General features: G+C 41.5%; 2 protein-coding genes across 9 annotated transcripts in view; both read right to left on the bottom strand.

Moving 5' to 3' along the window:
* Positions 1-88: 88 nt before the first annotated feature.
* On the bottom strand, positions 89-4,350 carry S1PR1 (sphingosine-1-phosphate receptor 1). The gene is made up of 2 exons (XM_072868367.1): positions 4,088-4,350; positions 89-2,847 (listed from the first exon to the last, which is right to left on the bottom strand). Exon 2 carries the CDS (start codon positions 2,713-2,715, stop codon positions 1,576-1,578), a length of 1,140 nt encoding a protein of 379 aa, XP_072724468.1. The 5' UTR covers positions 2,716-2,847; positions 4,088-4,350; the 3' UTR covers positions 89-1,575.
* A 3,580-nt stretch (positions 4,351-7,930) lies between these two features.
* LOC140654076 (uncharacterized oxidoreductase ZK1290.5-like) overlaps positions 7,931-15,813 on the bottom strand; it is a 51,152-nt gene continuing 43,269 nt past the window's right edge. For 4 of the 8 annotated variants that reach the window (XM_072867050.1, XM_072867057.1, XM_072867056.1 and 1 more), the window contains 2 exons: positions 14,252-14,353; positions 7,931-8,171 (listed from right to left, as the gene is read on the bottom strand). In XM_072867050.1, coding sequence (XP_072723151.1) covers positions 14,258-14,353 — 96 coding nt within the window. In that variant the 3' untranslated portion in view covers positions 7,931-8,171; positions 14,252-14,257. Of the gene's footprint in view, positions 8,172-8,833; positions 8,853-9,100; positions 9,118-14,222; positions 14,354-15,813 lie in introns of those variants that run through there. The other 4 variants (XM_072867051.1, XM_072867052.1, XM_072867053.1 and 1 more) reach the window with 4 other exon arrangements.

The raw sequence follows: 15,813 nt of genomic DNA, 5'->3' as shown, positions 1-15,813 counted from the left end.
AGTACAAAACTACTAGTAATCTGATAACAGAATCTTTAAAAAAATCAGTTTATTAATGTTTAGAAGTCAATAAAGCTATGTGCAAATTGAACAATAAAAGTCAGAAACATTTTAAATACTATTTTTTAAACCAGAAAAAAAAAATCCGTTTAATTGCACTGGAAATTTTACTACAAAGGCAATAAATTTTCTTTACAAAATACCACTTCTAGGAATTGCCAATAACTGTAAATCAGTCAATTGCTCTCAGCTATCCCAGATATACCACTTTTGTTATAGTAATACTCTAGGTGCATGAAGACTCCTGCATCTTATTAACTTATTTACATTGTACACATTCAACCCCATTAGCACAGGTTAGAAGGATAAAAGGAGTAAAAATGATGCTGTAAAACAAATACATTCAATTTGATGACAGGTACTTCCTCCATGAAGTGATAAAATACAGACATGTTTGCTGAAATTATAAACATTAATAAAATGTGCCAAAATGTATTGCATTTTGTTATGGAAGTGCATTTCTCTATAGTCATTTCACTTCAACTTTCCTTTTATTTTTCTGAAACTCAAGGTATTCTTTTCAGATTTTCCGACCGATCTTTACCTTTAGAAAGACTATGAACCTGACGCTGAAATGCCCCTTTACTTTTTAACTCTTCTTACTTAGGTAAAAATCCCGCTGTTGTCAATAGTATCTTATACTGTTAGATTTACCTTCAGTCATCTTAAAGAGAAATGACCTTTAGTTCTACCTTGCATTTGTCATGATAATGCAGTTTATTTAATGCTGTAGAATAACAAGGCAATCAATGTATGGGGCCAAATGCTGCTCTGAGCTACTCCATAAAATCTGATGCAGTCAACGGAATTGTACAGGTGAAAGTAACTGCAGAGTCTGGCTCATGGTCTTCAAATGTAACATGGACTGACAGCAAAAATTCACAGCTATGATCTTGGTAAATAAAACCCCAACAGCTTTGGACTCTGCAAATAAAACCTTATGACTTAACTAAAAACTCTGGAAAGTGATGCCAAATTATGGTTGTATGTGGTCTAAGTTATATTTGTGTCATCTCTTTCCTTGTTATGTGCTAAACAAACGCTTCTGACCAACTATACCAGAGCCACCACGAAACTCAGTACAGAAAGATCTTTGTGTCAGTGGTTTGCTGCAAGTAAAGAAGAAATAACTTCACATTCTTCTCACAGGGGAAAAAAAAAAAAAGATTCATTCTCCCTCTCCCTCCTCCCCCTCTCTCTTTCTCTCACACACACCAGGCATCATTTCACCAAGGCATCAGTCTTTCAGAGTTACTAAGGAGATTTCAGGATATGAATGCGCCTGACAATCCTGAGCTGCCTCAGTGCAAAGACAAAACATGCTCCAGGGAAAAAGATTTTCAAGCCAGAACAGTCTGTCCCATTTCTTGAACTCCAGCCTCGCAAGTGCACCGTTTGCCTCATTAGAACTAATGCTACTTGCTCACTTAAGCCCAACACTGCTGCCGTGAGCAGGAGGCGTCTCAACTCCCCGATTTCAGAGGAAGGCTCCGAAATACACCCCCATGGTTAGTCCTAAGAAGATGAGGTAACATTGCCCGAAGACATGATGGTTTCAGGACGGTCGCCTTCTTCCTTCTGTGGGTGGGAGGAGTTGTCAGACTTACTCCGGCTGAACTCCATCCCTCCGATGATTGGCCTCTTGAATTTGGTCCCAGAATCTGCCGGGGGACATTTGCAGCAGCACAAAATCTTGATGAAAGCCCTCCGCATCTCTTTGTTTGTCAAGGTGTAGATGATAGGGTTCGTGGCTGAATTGAGCACGGCCAGTACTAAGAAATATTCTGCTTTATAGAGGATTGGGCAGGTCTTCACTTTACACCCCACATCCAGTAAAAGCAGGATGAACAAGGGAGCCCAGCAGACGATGAAGGCACTCAGGACTATGATCACTGTCTTGAGCAAGGCTAGCGACTTTTCTGAGCTCCTAGTAGCTTTGGTAATGTTTTTCCGAAATGTCAGCCTGCGGCTCCTAGTCCTCACCATGGAGTAGATCCTGCAATAGAGGACGACAATAGATAGCAAAAGGCCAGTGAAAACGGTGGTGCAAAAGAGAATATAGTGCTTGTGGTAGAGAGGCAGCACGGTGGAGCAGTTGGACAAGAGGCTGATGCAGTTCCAGCCCATGATTGGAAGTCCCCCGAGTATCATGGAGATAACCCAGCAAGCACTGATCAGCAAGAAGGAGCGGAAGCTGTTGCTGCCATTGTGGAGTTTCATCTTCAGCATGGTGATGTATCTCTCGATGGCAATGGCCAACAAGCTGAACACAGAAGCTGACAAGGCAACAAACATGCTGCCTTCTCTTACAAACCACTGGGAGGGGGTAAGGCTATAGGTTTTGTGTCCAGATAGCAGGAGGTTGGCAGTGTAAGCCACACCAGCCAGCAAGTCTGAAAGAGCCAAGTTCCCAATGAAATAGTACATGGGCCTGTGAAACTTCTTGGTTTTCCAGATGGTGAGCAAGACAAAAATGTTCTCCAAGATTATAAAGCAGCAAATGATGATAAAAACCACCGATGTCACTCTTATTCCACTGTCCGCATTCTCATTTAGCTTTCCTGTGTAATTATAATGCTCTTTGATGACATAGTTGACATCAGTGTTGGCGAGGTTGCTGACAACCTTCAGTGGAGCAGTGGTGCTGGAGCTCATGGTGCCCAGCTGGGCACCGCTTCCCCAGTGGCCACCGGACGGTGACGCCGAGCGCAAAGCCGGTGGCTGCCCCGCAGCTCCTTGGCCCCGCAGCCTGGCCGGCACTGCTGCACAGCCTCAGAAACCACAGCCCTGAGAACAAGAGGCACAAAGCCCAGAGTTAAAAGAAGGAAGACAAACAATGTAACACATGATAAACCGTTTAAGATGATCTGATAGTTTGATTGTATATCAGAGTCACAAATGTATTCACAGAGGAGTCAGTTTCATTCAGCTGTTAAAATGCATTTAAAAGGTGGTTAGGTACATTCAATAGGTAAAGCTAATAAGACAAAAAAAGTTCTGTCATGCAGAGCTGAACAGGTAAACCGGAGTCAGTGAGGACTGCATTATGGGACTCCTTCCAATGCAAAAGATCTCAAAGCTCCCCAGCAATAAGTTCTAGTGTATCTTTTTCTTCAGTAGGAAACATGCCTTGTAATACAATGGCAGAGGTTTAGAAAGGGAAAGGGCTTGATTTGATTTAACTGCAAATGCATGAAAGCCTGCACAGAAATTACTTGACAGGAGACCTGTACTCTCCTCCATTAGTAGTCTGAATATGCTTTGGAAGGGGGCAGTTATGCAACTTACTGATGCCATCTCAGTGGTGAATTCACTGATGTATATAAGCAAGAGATCATCTCAAAGCTGTAAACAGGAAAGGGATGCCCTTGCTAAATAAAAGTAAGAACATGCTTTACAAAACCTGGAGCAGGAAAAAGTTTAGAAAAGCAAGAAAAATATGTAAATAAGCTAGATAGAAGCCCATTCCGTGGGTCTGAAAAAAAGAATGGCAAAAAAAATACCTTGCCTTTGAATAATTAGCACTGCAAGCTTTTGAAATGGGCATGATTAAGGAATGCAGATATGGAGGAAACTCCCTTTGCATATAAATATTTTCTAGTCGACATTTAAAGAGAATTAAAGACGTGAAATCACGCAAGGAAAGAACAGGCAGGGTTGTTAAATTACAGCCTAAGCGCGGCAAAGCAGGAGGTGCGAGGCCAGTGTGCACGGCTCCCCACTCTGCTCCCGGGCTCCTGCCCGCACCGCTCCTGTCCCGCACCTCGCACCGCTCCTGCTGCGCTTCGCTCTCTAGCGCGCACCGCTCCCGCTCGGCTGCTCGCACCGCTCCTGTCCCGCACCGCCTCCGCCGGACGCGGCACTGGTGCCGGACAGCCCCTCGCCTCTTTTGTTTCGGGACCTGCGGGGGGACGCGCCGAGAGGCGACCCGCGGCGCTGGCGCTTCGCGGCGGCCCCAGCCTCCGCAGGGTGCGGTGCGGTGCGCGGGGTGCGGTGCGGTGCGCGGCCGCCGCTCCCCGAGCCTTACCTCGCTCAAGCGCGGCGCGGAGCCCACATCGGCCCTGCGCATCTTGCGTGCCCGCGGAGCAACTCCAGCCGCCGGGCCGGGGCTCGGTGGTTTTAATGTTTCTGCAGCTGCTGCTCTCCACCCCGTTTCCGATTATTCCCTTCTAACTCCTCCCTGCTTGCGGCCACGGGGCGGCTCGTGTGACGGACCTGCATGCCCAGCCCAGCCCAGCCCGGGAGCTCGCAGAGCCCCGCCGGCGGCCGGGGCATCCTCGCCTCGCCGCGCCGCGCCGCCCCGCCCGTCCCGTCCCGTCCCGTCCCGTCTCTCCGCAGCCCTGCCCGCCGCCCGCCGGGAAGGGAGCAGCCGCGGGCGCTGCTCTGCCGGGGCTTTTATAGACCCCACAGGCGTCTGGGGAAGAAAGAGGGGCCGAAGCGGAACGCCCAGGAAGGCGTGAAGAGGGGAGCTCCCCCGCGGGATCCACCTCGCCCTGCCCGGCCGCGGGAGGCGGGGAGGGGGACGCCCCAGCCGGCTCCAGCCGTCCCTGCCCCGGACGCCGCCGCCTCTCGCTGCCGGCACGCCGCTGGCCCCGCGGGAAGGCGGCCCTCGCCTCCCCCAGGGAAGGAGGCGGCTTGCCTGGGGCCGCCCGGGGACGTAGGTGTCGGCGGGGCCCGGCCGGCTCCCAGCATAGCCCCTGCGCCTCGGGGGGTGCCGGGGAGCATCTCCCCGCCCCGCCCCCCGTCTGCCTTACCCCTCCGAGTAGGCACAGCAGGGATAAGGCCCAAGGAAGCATCCTCTGTGCCATCTCAGGCCTCCCTCTTGAGGGACGTTTGAAGCAATGTTTAAGGAAACGCCTGGAAGAGGCTCTCCCCTTTTCCCACTTCACCAAGCTGGGGCCATGCAGAGGTCTGGTTTTGCCCCGGCAGGCCCAGTGGCTGGGGGAGCAGTGGCGCAGGGCAGGGCAGGGCGTTGCCCGCACTTGTGGCCTGCAGCCTCCTGTGGCACTGGGGAGCTCACCAGAGCGTGCACCAGCCCCATGGGGCAAGGCTGGGTGCCAGCCAGCACACCGGGAAGGCAGAAGACAGCACTGGCCCCTGGGAGACTCACTTCACACCACTGTCAAACACGACCCTGTGTTGGTGTTTCCACATGGAAAACTGTCTGAATGTTCAGAGGATGCTGTAAGGTACCTACATGTTTGAAAATATGAAGAAAAGGTTTAAATTCATTTTTTAAAACAAAATTGGTATTGGCAACTACTTACAGCGGTAACAGTGCTGTTACATAGAGACTGAGAAAGAACAAGTGAGTTTAGGTTTTATAATTCCTTCTCTCTTCAGACTTTTAAAAGAAAACCTACCTGTTTTCTCAGAAAAGAAATGCTAACTGTTGGTAATCTACTGTTGCGCTTACTGCAGAAATTTTCCTCTTCCTTCCTTGCTCTGTTCTCTTTAACTCCACTTCAAATTGAAATGCAAAAGATTATCACAATAGAGCAGAGCTCAATATATTAGGTCTTTTAGTTCATAGCATCGCAGCTGTCAATTAGCAGTAGCAGTTGTTACGGGGAAGCAGCTTTCCTCTGAAAGATGGTAAGAGTAACTCTGCCCTCAGGAAGAGAGTCCCTCTCTTATTTATGCTAATAGTCATGCTTCAATTGCTCCACGCCTCTCCCAGAATGACTCAGATAAATTACACTGGCAAACAGACATTTAGTCTTCCACCACAAAGCTAGAAACTTGAAAAGATGTTCAGCCTCCTGAGAGCCTGGAGGAAAATACAGCCGTTAAATTACAACTGTCAGAAAAGGCATGCAAGATAAATCATGCTTGAGGTTGACATATGCATCCCCTGCAACTGCCTGACATACCCTAGATATTTCAGGCTTTCCCCCTTATTTAGCTAATTTATAGAAAATACTAAATAAAAGTGCATTCATTAGGCATTTTCCTCTAGGAAATAATTCTTGCATAATTTTAAGCAAGAGGACCATATTAAAAGGAACATGCTTTAATTAAAGGATAGAATGACTCAGGGTTTCAGTAGTCAGGCTTTCATGTTTAGGTTATTGGTTAACCAACTGAGAGGGCTCCAACTCAGAGGTGTTCCATCCAACAAATTATTTGTCAGAGGCTGTGTAAAATACCTGGGCAATTTCAGTTCCAGTTCAAACACTTGGGTATTTGTATCACAAAAAGCATCATTAAAATTAGATGAACACACACATTTATAGCCCTCTTGACATCTCAGCAGAGAGGAAACTGAAATACAGCTTTATTCTTCTCAGGCAAATGAAGCCAGATCAGCTGGATTTGCACTGAAGACTGTCTAAAACCTCAGAGATGATAGGTTAACGTGGCTCAGCTGCACAGGTTGTAGCCTGCTCACAAGGGCTGAAACACAAACAGAGGTAAATTGAGGTTGGTCTAGCCAGCTCTACCAAGAGTATGCTGGTAAGCGTTTAGTGAGGTGATTTACACCAGGGTTATACTCCATCCCCACCAACAGAACAAGAACTCTTTTCTTAGTACCTCCCCAATTACCAGGTCCAGTGTTAAGGAAGCTTGCACTTCTATGAAACACACTACAGAAATCCAGGGTTTATATAGCTCCTTTGCGAACTCGACTCTGGAATTGCCTACAGTCAGAATAAGGAGAAAGGACAACGCAATGTTATTCATGCACCATTTCAGAAATAACCAGAACACAGGTCTCAGTCGAATGCCAGTGGGAGGGCTGTGCACATCATGACACCAAACTGACACATCAGAGCCGCTTGACCAGGGTAAACTGGTTAAAAAAAAAAGTTTCTGCAACATGTCTACAAGCATAGAGGCAGGCACTTTTGTTCACAGGTATCCTCAATATGTATATGCTCTTAGATACTTCGGTTTTTAGGATAAGCAGAAACTCATCTTTTAGGGTCTGGCACAAAAAAAAAGACTGCTTGCAACAACCAAAGTTCTTGTGGAACTTTCTATAAGAACTTAGTGTGGTGGGGATTTCAGAAACCTGGGTAGTCACAGGGCAATTTCCTTGCAGGAAAATGCTTTGATCTTGTCAGAAAAGAAGTTGCAAGCTGGGGTACTCCCAAAGCCTCCATACTAATAGATCAGTGGCCTCAGACACCACCAGAAGACCATACTCTCTTAGTGCCAGCACTGCTGCACAACTCACAATTGCATCAGAGGAGTGTCTGAACATTATCCATCTTGAAAAGATACAGAAAATCCCTGCAAGACAGATTAGCAAAGGATTTTTCTCCAACTTACTCTTCTGCACCTTCAAAAAGTCTTTATCTATGTAAACAAAAAGTAGTTTTATTCATCCTGACGCAACTTGGGCCACAAGCCAGAGCCATTCCTCCCTGATGTGCTAGGTCAAGACCGGAGATCCTTGAAATAGTACCAACAGAACAGGTTTGCTCACCAAGTACCAAGAGTGGCCTGCAGAATCCCCCAAAATTATAATGACTAGAAAAAATGTAAAAAAGCAGTGTAAAAAGTCATATTCAGATTTCTGCTGCAATCCCAGAACAAATATTCCATATTTTGAATAATTTTTCAAGATTTACATGCATTGTGGCATGCTCCGATCTGTGCCTTTAAGTAACTAATACTTTTCAAAATCTGTAAGGAAAAAACCCCAAACTTATTTGTTCAAATGGGTTAAAATGACACCTTAAATTAAGTACATGCAGGCAGAAGACAATTATAATATTGTGAGATAGCTCAACCCATACTGGGAGAATATGCCAGAAAGTTCTGAGAATGCTGAAAGTAAGCATATCTGTATCTGTAAGAAAGCAACAAAGAAGAGAATAAACTATTTTATTAATTTGTTAACAGCAAATACAAGCCATTGATATTGATTTTTTATTATTGATTAATATTTATTAGGTACTCTGTGAGTACCCAAGAGAGCAATTTAGATTTATTGGTCAGTTTAAAATTAATTAATGTTTCAGTTGCATCACTTCTGCAGTATAGAACAATCTGGTTTTAAATTATCCTTTCCACAGTGGATAGGTTAGATGAATTTATTTTCTGTTGATATTCATAGTGTTCAAAAATTCCATATCTTCTTCCCTCAGATTAAAATCAAAAACCTGGTTTGGAGAAAAACAAAAAGAAAAAAAGAAAAAAAAGAAAAGTGATGAGAACATTGCAAAGATTAAAGCACACATTTGTTTAGTATTAGCATTCTATAATTTAGGTGGTCTGTTTTTATTTAAAGTTCTTTATATTGATAAATATTAATTAAATGCCCTTTTTGTTTTAAAAGGCTATTGTAAAAAGTTTGCTGTATTCATTTTTGTGAGAATTTGTACTTTATTTTTAGATTGCCAAGCTGAACATAACATTAGGAAAAGCTTAACTCCAAGTGGAAAGAATTGAAGTAGTTGAAAAAGTGACATGCAATAGTTTTACTGGATATCATTGCACCCAAAACCATAACACACTTTAATATATCTAATAATGATATATTTTTTTTCATATGTATTCAAATATAGCAGAAGTTCTACAGTAATGAAACTGTATAATGCAGCATTAGAAAACTTTTTGAAGCTTAATTTTTTATTCCAGTGATACGGATCAGTCGACTAAAGTCCTACTGTATGTTTTCTGCTAGGATAAACTAAAGACATTAATGGACACGATAACTGAACTTAACATGCTATTCTGAAGAAACAGAAGTCTTAAATGGAAAATCAGCAATTATCTGGCAGATTACAGATATTACTTATCTTCAATACTGGGAGGGGGGAAAGCAGTAAAATAACCATTTCCTGAAAACAAAACAAAACAAACCCACCTGTGATAATTTTTCAGATTAATCAAAGGTACTTATATCTGGTTTATAAGGCATTCGTGATAATCATGCAAAAATCTTACAAACCATGTGATATAAAATAGCTGGTTGCTGTTTCATTAATATAAAGAGTCCATTACATATATTTTTTTCAACATTAGGAAAGTGAATTCATACCACAGTATATGTATGACCCTGACAGCTATGCTTCGGATTAATCTTCCACCACCTTTATACTGCACCTAAAGCAAGTGATTTACTGTAAATTCATCTTGGCAACATTATACTTATGGATATTCAATGGGATGAATCCAGGTTATGAAGAACCATTACAAAAGAATGAATTCATGGAAAAAAGAAAAACAAAACAGAACAAAACAACCCAACAATCTCTGCTTTCCTTGTTACCAGGAAACTGTGAAAGTAATTGTACACCACTACCACCACCCTCCAAATTTCACAGCCAAGTTATGAACTTAACACTAGTTCATTATACTGGTATTTTGAAGCCTCATCTAGAAAGTCCTGGAAGTCTATTTTGCTGGAGAAAAAAACAGAGCAATTATTAATAGGATGATAATGCTGCTAACATACTCTTGAATTTCCTATTAGTAGGTCAGCTCCAGAATGGTTCTCGAAGGGCACTGGCTAGCAAAGCCACTATTAAGATCATAAATACTCCTCTTGGGCACAGTGACTGAGATCTGGTACAATGGATCTGTGCAAGGTTGCTTACAGAAGCACATCCCATAATGCTGGCCATGCCTACAATGGTTTACAGAGCGATACGTGTTATATCACTGGGAAGTAGTATCAGCGTCATTGATATAAATTCATTTCAGGCTTTGTACTCTTTTTTTTTTTCCCCCCCCCCAATGGGTGGTGCCAAGTTTTGGAGATAGTTCTCATGCTCTGGTCCCTTAGAAGTCATTACTATTCTATAATGTCCTGGCAGTTATAATTAGTCCTATGTGATGCTGCAGATGAATAAGCAGCCATTCATAAAGACAAATAGTGAGGCTGCATTATTTATGTAATAAATATAACATAGGCTCACTACAAGGCAGTGCAAATGCTTGACATTTTCTTTCAAAAGTGTAGACATCTTAATGAAGGCTGCAAAAAGTGCCAAAAGATTAAGTACAGAAAAAGACTCCCAGCACAACAACATGAAAACTTGCCAGAAGGTTGGCTTATCTGTTATTTTTACCCAATGCACTATAGTCAGAGATGAGCTTCAAAGCTTTGGAAGGGGTGTGGCCACGTGGAAAGCGTTAACCACTTGCATTCAATTAGTGTCAGCAAGAGGTACTCCACCTTTGTCCCCATTTTCAAAAACGTGGGGTGAACATCAGCTTTCCTGGCAGAACAGTTCAGCACTGCTATTTTAAAAAGAAAATCAGCTGGTGTTAACCACAGTGGAAAAAGAAGGGTGAATATTATGCAGTCTGCTTGGCTTAGTGGATTTGTGAACTTACTAGTATTATACTTTCTTTATTAAACATGCTAGTTAGAAAAACAATGTCTTGAAAGTTATGTTGGGGGACAGGTGCAGTAGAAACACTTCTGCAGCCTGATTAAAAAAAATTCCCTGAAGTATGCACTTTACAAAACCATTCCCATTATCTTCCAATGAAACATTCTTAGGTGCCTTCATCTCTAGTAATATAAAAGATGAAATCAGAAATACGCAAGAAAAAGGAGAGAGGGAGACACTCAGAGTCAGACAGGAAGGTACTTGGCTGCACAGAACGGCTTCACCCTTTCCACTGGCTTCTTTATTTTTTTCCTTTCCTTATTTGTTTCAAGACAGTTCCCTTCCATTAAGAGTCAGGGTGCTCCTGCAAAGGCAGCTGATTGCACTTAGGTAGATAACAGTGATACATTGAATCTTAGTTTAAATAATGGTTTATCTCAACTGGAAAGGAGTGCCTCAATCAGTCACTACCATAAATGACCTACGTAAAATGGAAGAAAACACGCCTTGAATTTTCAGGTGTATTCCCTGTTCCTATTGGCAAGATGATGGGTTACACTGATAAAATGGATGCATTGCTGTATCTTAAAAATGGTCATTGTAGAAAGGTGAAAGTTTTCTCTCTAGAGAAAGCTTGTGTTACAGAAATAGGGACAAGAGGAGGAATTTCAGCCCTGGGGAAGAATATGCATATAATTCCAAGAATCCACTTGAGGGATGAATTCCGAGTTTAAAAAAAAAAAAAAATCTTAAAAAATGAGCACCTCCAGGCTAACTGACCAAAGAAGAAATAAAAAAATGGAGTTAAACTTCCTGGTTTTGTATGTTCAGCACTTTCATATCCTTTTGGTCTTCTAGGTTCTGCTTCTATTACAGAAGATCACTCCTCAGTGCTACCCCTAAATCTCACTATTGTTCACTTTCCAATTTCTTATTAGTTGTCTTATTTCTTGATACTATGATCAAAGTTGTGGGTACTTCAGAAATGTTCATTTAGATGAGGTGATGTGGACTTATTCTTCAGCAGCCTTTGCTTAAAAAGAAAACTATCTACCACATTTGTAATGTCAATTCAGTTGTAGAGAGGAGCATAAAATATGAATCCACTGAGTCTGTCTTTCCTTCTGCAACCTGATCAAAAGTAAAAGAGGATTTGCTCAATGATTCTAAGTTAACTAACATAGTATAAAACTTGTGAGTGCCATATTCAAAGGAAGAGGCTCCACTGATACATCGCAAGCACACGGGATAACAGGGTTCCAGTGTCTTGGGGCAATTACAGCTTCTAGCAGAAAACAATGGCTATTAGTGATGGCACAATGTGCAAAACTGCACACCACACCTGGGAGAAAGATAGCATAGGTCAGCTGAGTCCTGGCACTTAAAAAGCTTATATTGCCTCAAATTACACTTGACTTTGTACATAGTTAAAATTAAACTCTTCCGCAGTTCTAAAGCCACTACCCGGTAGCAAAGGAATTGCTAGGAAATATTACAAAAAAACAAAAACAAAAACCAACTCACAGAAAAAAGTCCTGAACTAACAACAAATAAGTCTGAAGGTAGTTAGGAGAGTAAGTATCAGATTAAAACTGTAACTTGTCACAACTGCTCCTTAAGAAGAATGCTTTTTTAGTAATACTATTTCTATCTGATTATTCCTTTCATTATGCATTGTACTGCTTAGATACCATCATCTAGATCAGAGAAAATGGTGGCTTGATTTCCTAGCAAAAGCAGATGCAGACACAAAAACCATTGTAAAATCTCTTTGACAGAGGGAACAATGAAATATATCAATGAGTTAGGAAGCCATCCTCACTGTAGCCTAAAGTCATCTATGTGGGGGATTAGCAAGAAAATCTGATTTAGTTCTGTTTAGCTCAGAACAGGGAGGTAATCAGTCAGAAATAAGTGCAGAAAAACCAAAGTTGTTCTGACGAACCTGGGACTTCTGTCCATGTAGCTAGTCCTAAGTGATATTTTTCTGGTAATACTGAAGCTAGAATTTGCTAGCATACATAAAGATTTGCTTCACTTTGTATGCATCACTTGTGTTGGAAATAGTATGTTGATGTGATATCTGTTTCTTTAGAGAGAACTAGAGGTAAAACTCCAACTTCTCTTTTGTAGTTTCTGAGAAAGTCTTCACTGTCAAAAAGCCACACTGAGTGAACACTAGGCACATGATTTACTTCTAGTACTTGTTTTATGAATTCAGATACACTGTGAAGCAGGGAGTTCCTCAGCAGCACAGTAACAGTTTTTTTTCATATTGCTAAGGTATTGTTCTATAAAGTGACTTTTCAGATGCAGGATTAGCTGATGACCACTGGTAGAAAGGTTTATTTCTGGGCAATCTTTCCAATTTTCACTTAGTAATTGCCATCATTTTCTGCAAAAGCTAAAAAAAGCCTGAAAATTACCTTAATTTTATAAATAAGCCTTACTTTTTGGAACTATGAAACCCCTCGTCACAACAATTAAGCCAGCTACATAGCTGTTCTTAGACACCTAAAGTGGCATTCCCAGATACTGAAGCACCGCAAACTGCAGGCCACACTTGACACTCTAGAAAATAACCTTACTGTAGAGATTGTGTCTCTTTCTTGGAACAGTTCATTGTACAGGTATTAGTGAGCACAGCATTTCATACAATATCTTGTATTTTAAAATAAGAATACATTAATGATTCCAGAGGCAAATCTAGACCAATTGTCACGGAAACGTTTACCAGGAAAAAACAGCCAATTATTCTGAGGAGCTGTTATCAAAAAGGTTAAGTTTGTCTGTATTTTAGCCAAGCTGTATAGAAGCTCTACTTTGAGGACAAACAATGCAGGCTAGAATATATGATTGCTGTAAGTCACTTCTTGATAAAAAACTAAGGAGCTTTGTTTCACGATATGACTAAAGCAGAACAGCACTGGGAAAACTGCCTCAGGAAGTCCACACACAATATAAATCATAGTCAGATTTTCCATACCTTTCTAGACACAGGAACTCCTAAAATATCAAACCAATGTGACTAGAAGTTGAACACTCAGACGATAAAAGACTCTGCAGACTTATTTCTCAGATCTGTAAACTACATACATCTATATCTACATCTATTTCTCTATATGCATACATATTTCATAAGAAAATCTGAGAAACAGTATAGTCTCTTAATGAGATTTCCTGGACAAATCCAAAATGAAAGCTAAACTAATTCTCACTAAAAGCTACACAGAACTCACCAGAATTTCCAGTAAGAGAAAAAGATCAGTAATAACAAAGATGCCTCTTCGGCTCTTTAAGCTTGCTGCTCAGCTTAACCATGCAGACAGTTTATTTGTACATGGACTTCTCTGGCAAGATTTCTACTTTGTTATACCTACAGGCTAGTAAACAATAGGCATAGAACTCTATGTTATAATAGAACAGAACATAGGCATAGAACTCTATGTTATCATAGAATAATAGTATTAACATTTTTTTACCCAGATTTTTCTTCTTCATACATTGTGTATCTCTAACAAAGTACTTGAAAAATTATTTCGTACTTAACACCTGTGTTGTACACCAGCAGATAGCATTTTTTCCTTATATTTTTCAAGAAGGGATATCTCCTCATGCTCTTTGATTAAATGGCCTGATGCAGGGTCAATGGCATAAATAGGAGGCTTTGATGGGCTTCAGTGAAGTACGCATCAGGATTTGAGACAGAAATGTAAGCTCTCTGTACAAACGTGCTACCCTCAAAAATATCTTTTGTCTGTTGTCACCATTAAGGATTTCAAATCAGTTATCATTAATAGCAGACATTAATCTTATGATTATAGTCTTATTGTAACCTTCCCTGAATTTAAATGACATGGTGTGACTCACTGATCACTGACAAAGGAAAAAGCTCAAACCTCCATTCACACAACGAGGCTTGGGTCCCAGGAAACATGTCTCCCATCATGCATGCCATTCAGAATTTCAACATCATCTTCTGCTATTGTAAAATCAAACACCTATGGGAATGCATATATAGTTAACATCATGAACAGAGAGAATCAGGAGTGTTTCTATTATTTCAACTGACCAAGATTCATTTAAATGTGAGGCAGATTTTTTCTATATTTTTCCTTCCAGAAATTCTTCTTATATTTTGTCATAGACAAATATTCCATTAAACTGACAGGCTCCACTGGGTCCTTTGCTCCTTTTGTGACTCATTTTTATTTGTAGACTCTGTTAAGATGGTTTTGTAGCACTTTGGCCTCAGGCAAGGGTCCAAGACAATGGTAGTATCAAAGCTGTTTTTGACAGCACTCTATATGGTCACTGCCAGAGGTATATGAATACCCTGACTGCAATCCCTCTGGAAACCCGAGCTCAGTATTTCACTTATATCCCAATGTTCAGTTTAGAGTGTTACCGTTCTTTTCCTCAGAACTTTAGCCAAAGACAACTATTAGAAAGTATCAGGACATTCACAAAGGTAGCAAACCAAAGGCTATATCTATCTTTTCTACGTGTACTTAGACAAAACTCTCATGGATCAGCTAATACAGAAACAGGTACAGTGCTACAGTGCCTCAGTACTAGCTCAAAAGCAACCACCTGTCTTCATGCATAGGTTCTTACAGCCACTGACTTCTCCTGTGGAGAGACCTGCAACATGAATGATGGTGTCAGTGTTTTCTTAGCAGGTGTCTTATTCAGACATTAGCACTTCAGAACTGAAGTTGCTTTAAGTTCGTCTGTTGTCTTTGTCAGAGCTCCTCCATACTCAATAAAAAGATCCTGTGGAGCCTGAACTGCTGCCAGACGAGCTCCTCCCATCCTGCGTTATCCAGCAATCACTGTCTGCTGGAATGACCCTTGTAGTCAAACCTCCATGCTCAAGCTTTTTAAGCCTAAACCAGGGACCAGTCACAGAACCAGAAATACTATACATCGTATTATATACTGAGGGCTTAATGTGGGGTCCATGCTTTCACCAACTTGACTAGAGGTGGTAGAGACTCAGGCTAACACATGGGGGAAAGAAAAAAAAGGGAGATGTGATAAACATCTGATAAGTGTGCCAGTTTTCCCCTCCTCCTCTCCATCCTAAGTGTTTTAAGTTTTGCTGCAATGCATTCCCTCAGTTGTGTAAAATGAATTGGTGGGGCCATAGAGTAAACTGTAAAAAACGGAATGAATCTGTATTTAAAATATCATTGGGGAAAAAAAAATAAAGAAAAGAATAAGGAAGGATTTTTAACATGGTTTTGTTCTCCGATTTGGTTTACAATACAGTACCACAAACAGCTGTGCTTGTACCACAGAAGGCAGTGTGCATGTCAGAATAAATAGTCAAGGCAGGAGCTATATAAACAGGCATAGCCACCAGGAGAAATCCTCATTACATGTACGTTGATTTACACCTACACACACACACACAGTGATTTAACTAGCAGACAGACATTTCCTATCTTCTTGCAAA

This window comes from Ciconia boyciana, chromosome 7 (genome assembly GCF_034638445.1).
Source record: "Ciconia boyciana chromosome 7, ASM3463844v1, whole genome shotgun sequence".
NCBI classification, from domain to species: Eukaryota; Metazoa; Chordata; class Aves; order Ciconiiformes; family Ciconiidae; genus Ciconia; species Ciconia boyciana.
This window is presented reverse-complemented; position numbering and strand designations above follow the sequence as displayed.